Source organism: Rhagoletis zephyria, unplaced genomic scaffold (genome assembly GCF_001687245.7).
Source record: "Rhagoletis zephyria isolate East Lansing unplaced genomic scaffold, Rhagoletis_zephyria_1.1 Rzeph_scaffold_21759, whole genome shotgun sequence".
Lineage (NCBI taxonomy): Eukaryota > Metazoa > Arthropoda > Insecta > Diptera > Tephritidae > Rhagoletis > Rhagoletis zephyria.
The window spans coordinates 1-7,463 of NW_016178817.1; the positions used below are offsets into that span (position 1 = coordinate 1).

At 34.3% G+C, this 7,463-nt stretch overlaps 1 protein-coding gene across 1 annotated transcript; it reads right to left on the reverse strand.

Annotated features, from left to right (window-relative positions):
- Window positions 1-3,368: 3,368 nt before the first annotated feature.
- LOC108381205 (RRP12-like protein) lies at window positions 3,369-4,536 on the reverse strand. Its single transcript, XM_017637618.1, has 3 exons — window positions 4,282-4,536; window positions 3,812-4,226; window positions 3,369-3,740 (listed from the first exon to the last, which is right to left on the reverse strand). Exons 2-3 carry the CDS (start codon window positions 3,831-3,833, stop codon window positions 3,586-3,588), a joined length of 177 nt encoding a protein of 58 aa, XP_017493107.1. The 5' UTR covers window positions 3,834-4,226; window positions 4,282-4,536; the 3' UTR covers window positions 3,369-3,585.
- Window positions 4,537-7,463: the final 2,927 nt, after the last annotated feature.

The window sequence follows — 7,463 nt, forward strand, 5'->3', positions numbered from 1 at the left end:
CAACCCTTTTCAGGTAGCACGGAACAATTAGATTTTTTGAAAGAAGCCGAACGAACCCTTCGTTCAATAACTGTTCATGATATACTATTTGGTCGAGATATCACGAACAATTTTTCCTTTATTAAAGGCTGGCTTCTGAACATCCAAAGTTTGCGACGCTTGTGGCTTATATTGTCACACCATGAATTCGAGTATATAAGAACCAGAAGACTCTGCCAGGACGAAATAGAACATTATTTTGGTCAGATTAGAAGGGGCGGTGGATTAAATCCAAGAACAACTCCGTGCATGTTTTCAGATCTTTTCAGGCAATCCTGGGGCCTAAGACATGTAAATTTTGTTACAAGCGGTAATTGCGAACCTTTGCATAGCGCCGAGTGGGAATTTTTTTCGTTTCGCACCCTTGAAAGGGTGNGATTCAAGACACTTCCTGGCAAATCTTTCAAAGTTTGCCCAGACCTAACATACATGACGGTATAAGAAACGGTATAGATGTCGATGTCGTTGAAAGCGACTTCCTGCAAAGGAACTCTTTTGCGTATTTCTGCGGATATATGTATTTTGAATATAATAAATTACATACTTGCTTGGAGCCATTACCCCGATTTGATGAAGGTGAAATTCCGGAAGAAGCATTTACTTTCACTAAAGAAAAGGAGTATGACAATTTAAATCGCGTGAAAGCTCCTTCTGGATTCATCGAGTTTCTTACAAAACTCGATGAAGTGTTANTTTGTAAGAAACTCGATGAAGTGTTAAACGAAAACTTCGATTCTTGTTGCCATTTAATTGGATTTTCAAAAGCATTATTTGAAAAAATGAGTGGCATAGAACCATATTATTGCTGCAGTAATTCAAATCCCGATATTTTAAAACACCTTTTTATTAGAATCAGGACATATTTTTCTTTAAAAATTTTTAATAAAGAGGCATGTACACCTGAATTTAAACATACAAAATTTTTGTGTATTTCTCACAGGTAGTTTATATTTTTTTTAGTAGAATACGCACTCATTTTTTTAAGAAGGACGGTTATCAATTTATAATTTTTTTTTTATTTTTTGTTTTATTTCGTTTTTTGTTTTGTATTTTACCAGATAATTTGGTACCTCACGGGTAGTCTCATGCTAATTTGGTTTTCTGCCGATCATTGTCATGAACAAATGAACAGTACTCCTAAATTTTATGCATATGAGCATTGAAGTCGGTATTTTTTGCTTAAAAGTACTTATTATTGAGATACAGTTTCGCTACTCTTAACAGACTTCTCGACATACTTGTTCACATTTCTCGGGATTTTTGTTATTCTTCATTATTTTTATTATTAGTCATTTATAGGTTTAGGACTTACTGTGGGTGCTTTAAAATTCATTTTGTAAATATGTATATATAAAAACGATTGTGATATTTTATTTTGAATTATGAATTTTATTCGCAAAATTTTTTTATGTTTACTAGTTTTAAGAAAATTTGTTTTTTTGTTGTTGCATTCTTTTATTGCATGCTTTAAAACATTTTTAATTAAAGTTATAATGGTGAAGATAGGCCTCCTGGGGAACCGAACACCTTTAAAAAATCGGTAACGCGCCTATATGCATACCTCGAAGGTGGTGTGGAAAGTGCGTTCAAAAATTATTACAATTGTGTATTTATTTATTTATTTGTTGAATTAAATTTATAATAAATTATAAAATTTAATATTTAATTTCTTATATTCTTAATATGTAGTGCGAAAGCATTCACTCTACGATGTATACAATAAGAATTTGTATTATAATTTTAAACGTATTCTTTTATTGCATGCCTATGTACCCAAAACGTATGAAAAATTTTGTTGATTGGGTGCTAAAACCCAAAGCCTCAGAATGTAAGCTTTTAAACTCAGGTGAACTGACTAAAGTATTTTTAACTTACATAAATTATATGAGCTAACTAAAAAATAAAATCATTTAGCGTAGATGGAAGAACATATTTACCTGCTTTTAAAGTTTAAATTGTTTAAATAGTGATTTTTAGCTTTATTTTATGCAATATTTTGATTTATAACTCTCAGTCGTAACTATAGCTTACTTCATATATAATCCCAACAAGCATTCCAGTAAATGTTTTTAAAAATAAATTAAAGTAAGTTTGCTATAATAAGCGTTAAATAAGCATTTTTAATATTAAGCTTATTAAAAGTTTTTTCAAATAAACCTTTAATAAGTTTTGAGAGCGAATATTTATAAATAACTTAAACTTATAAATGAAATGCAAATGCCAACGACATGAAGTGGTAAATATAACATTTTTTCAATCCTAAGTGACGTGTTTACGTTTTTTAAAATATATTATTAAAAGAAAAAATTAAATAAAACCAATGCGGTAACAAAAATCCAATCCAGGACCCGATGCGCTAATCGGTCGAGCATTCGAGTCTTCAAATGATGAGTTCTCCTTATCCTTTCTTAGTTTAACATTCAATTAAAAATGTATTAAATTTTTTTTCAGAAAAGTTCATCTGATGGCGGATGAACGGAATATATAGCTGCATCGATATCGTTTTTCCAATTTGCCAATAACCGCATGTAATTGAAAGCACGCAACAAGATGTAATAATTAACTTTTTTATGCTTAATTTGTGTGTGTTATCGTGAATTTGTATACAAAAATGTCTATTCCCTATTTATATTTTCGCGACTGTAGATGAGTCCGCCGAAAATTCGCATTTCTTTTAGTTTCTAGTTGTTAAGCAATCTATGTATTAGTTTTTAATGAAATATCTTTAAATAAAGGGTTAATAAAAATGTTTATAAAAAGCTTTCTTTTGAAAATTTTTAGTAAGTTTATATTCATACGCTTATAAAACTTTTTTTGAACCTTTATTATAAGTTTACACTTTTACGCTTATAAAAAGCTTTCTTTTGAACATTTATACAAGTTTATATTTCTACGCTTAAACAAATGTTTCTTTTCGATTATTTTACGCTTACTTTCAAGCGTTTTATAAAACAAAAAATCACGTTTTGTAAGCTTAATGTTTATAATTGAAAACTTAAAAAAAACTTTCTTTAAGCTTATTTTGCTTGTTGGGATCTTTTATGTACACATACATACATAGTTTGAGTTTGTTGCATTAGTTTTATTAGCTTATTGTTTGTTAGGCTTAGCGACTCTTTGTTTAACGCCTCTCAGCGCACCTTTCCGTGCTCCATTTACGATATTCTTAAATGCGTCTGCATGTTTTGCTCGTTTTCTGTCAAAAATTTTATATTTTTGTAAATAAGTAACGTTTAGTATAATTACCATCGAATAACTTACCTTTTGTTGTTGTTGTTGTTGTAGCAGCATACAAATTCCCCAAAGACTTTTTGGGGAGTGTTGCTGGAGTGACAGTCCTTGGCCAGATATAAATCTGGGTCGTTCCGGTTACGTAGACCCGACTGTCGTATTTCGACTTAGTGGTATGTACGCGAAGGGATCGAGCTTGCCCTTCTTCTTCATATCGCCTTTATGTTTCTTAGTTGTATACTCGCTGCCGGCGTATGCTGAAGCCGCTGTAGATTTGCCAGATTTGGCCGACTTCGCAGAGTAGCCGGATTTTATTTATATTGCGTCACTACCGGAGGCGCCTAAGGGCCGATGAATACCTTTGCCACCGGCTACATGTTTTGAAGCTGAAGTCTTACCCGAACGCATACTAATCGCATCGGTAGCTTTACGTTTGCGGCTTGTAGCTGGAAGTTCCTCCTCTTTTGTTTCTGTATTAAAGAGTGCGATAATAAGAGTAAATCACTTTTATGACTCCTTAATATAATCACGGTAGACATACCATCACTATGGTCAACTTCCATGCCGCGTTTAGGCGCTCGTTTTGCTTCAATCGCCTCGTCATCATCATAGCCACTTTCGCTGCTGCTGCTGTTGTCATCACCCCCAGCACTTCGCAATGCTTTATCACTTATAATCAGTCTTCCATCCTCGGCGGTTTTAAAACAACGATTCGGATCCTTATTTTTGGATTTGGTGCTTCCAGCAGCACTTGCGGCTTCACCTGGGATACGAACTTAGCACATTTCCTATGGACTTAATGTCAGCCAAATCGACAATATCCTCTGGGTCTTCACGTTTAGTTAAAAGTGCTGTTGCGTTTTGGCTTCCTTTTCTCAGCTTTATTAGGCTCGCGATTATCCGCATCCATATCTTTTGGCAAATCAGAACCGAAATCTGCCAATATGTCATCAATTCTGCAAGCATGCATTAAAAATAAATAGGTTCTTTTAAAGGGAACTTTTAACTTACGTTATGCTCTTCTTTTCCAGCCCAGCGACGAATTCATCCTCTGAATCGTCGTCATTGGTCTTATCTTTTTCGTTCAATTGCTTTCTATTTTCACGACTCCTTTGCTCCGTACTTTCTACAGGCGCCGATGCGTTTCTTCATCATCACCAGGCACAAATTTAATTAGCTCTTCAGCTGTGAATTTATGGTCTGAAAAGAAAGAAATTTGCATTAATTCATTGTAAATACACGAAATTAATAAATTTCAATCATTTGTTTACCTTTTCACAAACCGAATTACCAAGAAATAGAAACTCACCGCGATGCGATACAGAAATAAAAACGAACAGGGCTGCATTTTTTTGGTAAAGTACATTTCACCACAAGCTCTCAGAGCATTCCGATCCACAATATTATTTTGTGAAAAATAAGACTTGAAAAGAGTTTTTACACATGATTATCATATTATTTAATTAGTGTAAATTATTGTGGTTATTTTTAGTCTAATATGAATGCATTATCTCAGACTTTTTTTCAATGTTTTCCAATATTCGTTCTTTTAGCGGCAGATGCAACCATGTGCTCAATTTTTTGCGTCGAAAGTTTATCCCCATAAAGGACTTCACCACGAAACAAGTTACAACAACAAACACCTTTTCTACTGGTATACTGTGGTTCTGACGTGGAGCGATTATCATTTCATTAGGCGGACTATGAAGACGTTTGCGTTTTGACCCACGAATATCCTTTATAGATTGTACGGTATCTAATTTAAAATATTTAAACACATTTTCATAATGCTTAAATTTTTCGGTCAGTACCGACAACTCTCTCCCCACCTCAGAAACACCATTTGTGGTTTGCCTAAACAACTTAAAGAGATCAACTTCGGTTGCCCTGCACTTTAAGCAAGACCAGCGAAGACCTTTGCCATCATTAATAGCGTACACAATTTACCTGTCAAACCAGCACATTTTAGATGGCAAATACCATCACAGAGCCAGCACGATAAGTAGCGTTCAGAATCGCTTTTAATTTGGCAAGTATCAAGNCAAATACCATCACAGAGCCAGCACGATAAGTAGCGTTCAGAATCGCTTTTAATTTGGCAAGTATCAAGATCACACTTCATATTAAAAGATTTAATAACACTTGTTAATAAAAAGACAAACAAAAGAAATTATAAGAATTTAGGAGCTGATATAAATAGCTTTAAATAAATGTAGCGAACAGTTTGAGTATCACTGTAATTAATAAACGCAAAGCAAACAGCTGCGACAAGAATTACTAAAAGAAGTAAACAAAAAGAGCAAAAGAAATGTGCAAAAATAAAAACGATTTCAGTTAACTACAAAGGAATTACAACAACAATGATAACAACAAATGACTCGGCAAGAATAGATGTATGCTAGTGAAATTTAATTAAATTTAATAGAAAACACAAACTTTCACTTAGATTCGATTATTTTCGCACTAAGATGCTTGTAGGGACTTTTTGTAACAGCTTTAACTCAGAATTCGCACAATAAACTTTGCAAATAGAAAGACAAATCAGAGAACAATATAAGTTGAACCTTACAGCTTGACGTTTGCTAATTGCTGTAACAGCCGGTTGAGCTGCTCCACCTTGAGTGTCGAAAATTTAATTTTACTTGAAATTACTGCGTGTTAATCTTGCTCCATTGCAGCTCCTTGCGTTAAATTGTACGGAGTAAAATTAAAAACCCGTCCTCACCAGCGTTGCCGTTTTGGTCCAATTGGACCAAAATTGGTAGCTTCATTCTGCGTTGGTAGCTTNGAAGATTACTGGTACTACGCTACATGTTGCACCGGAGTTTGCTGGTGCTCCGCTACATGTTGCGCCGGAGTTTGCTGGCGCTCCGCTAAATGTTGCGTCGGAGTTCGCTGGCACTATATTATGATGCTTGCTGCGCTTGTACTACTTGCACAGCTGCTAACTGACTTATCGTCTGAGCCATATTAGCTACTACATCGCGTAATTTCTTGAATTGCTGTTGCCAGCCAGCCTGGAAATTTTATGCCTTTTATTGTCTGAGACTCATAGCCCTTAATAATAATAATCCAAACGGTTTTTACCCTCTATTCCCGTCCATCCGCACGAGGGGCTCAGTGCGCATGACGTACGGAACCAATGTTTTCAATATTTTGCACCGAGGCACGATAGGCAGGAGTTTGTTAAGTGTTGAGATCTAAAACTGTTCAGCTGCAGAATTAAATTTATCAGCTGATTTTATGTCTTTATGTTAATGATTCATTTATTGAGAGAGGATAGTATCGCTTTCTTAATGCTGAAAAATGCTGTAATGAGAGTTAAAATCCTGGCATAAGCAACGGAGTGGCTCGGTAATTCCAAATTAGTTTTACAAGTTTTCAAAAATAGGGGATGAAAGTGTCTTGATACGCGGGAGGGAACATTAAGGCTAACTTCACCCAGAAGAAGCGGACTTGAAACTGAGCCTGTCAGTAATTTAACCATAAAAATTGTACCAAGCATTTCCCTGCGACTGACAAGTGTAGGAAGATTAAAAAGTTTTAATCGGCTCGTATAAGGCGGAAGGTTATACTGAGAATGCCAACGGAAATTTCTTAAAGCAAAAAGTAGGAATTGTTTTTGAATTGATTCTATCTTGTCTGAGTAAATTTGATACCTTGGATTCCAAACAACCGAATCATAGTCCAGAATCGGTCTAACTAATGTTGTAAATAGGGTTTTAGTCATATAAGGGTCACTAAATTCGTTTGACCATCGTTTCACAAATGCAAGTACACCTTTAGCTTTGTTGACCGTCACATTAATGTGAAGATTAAAATTAAGTTTCGGATTCATTGTGATACCTAGGTCCACAAAATTGTATACCTGTTCCAAATTATGGTTATCTATTGTATAAGTGGCTGAACAGCGCTTCGCGAAAAGCACATTATTTTACATTTTTCCAGATTTAGAGGCATACGATTTACATAGCACCAGTTAGCCATGCTGTTTAAGTCTGCTTGTAGCAAATGCTTTTCTTTGATTGATACGTATGATTTATAAAGTTTCACATCATCTGCGTACATTAAAATTTTTGAAAATTTTATATCTGTAGAAATATAGCTTATAATAAAATAATGTAAAAAAAATATTTTTTAAAAACAAGCTTTTATTTAACATGTACAATCAAAGGAATACAATAAAGTAGTCT

Coding starts and splice junctions, on each gene's coding strand:
- LOC108381205 (XM_017637618.1), bottom strand. CDS start 3,833: ATGGAAGTTGACCATAGTGATG. Junction 3,741..3,811: donor GGAAGTTGACCATAGTGATG/GTATGTCTACCG, acceptor TCTTTAATACAG/AAACAAAAGAGGAGGAACTT.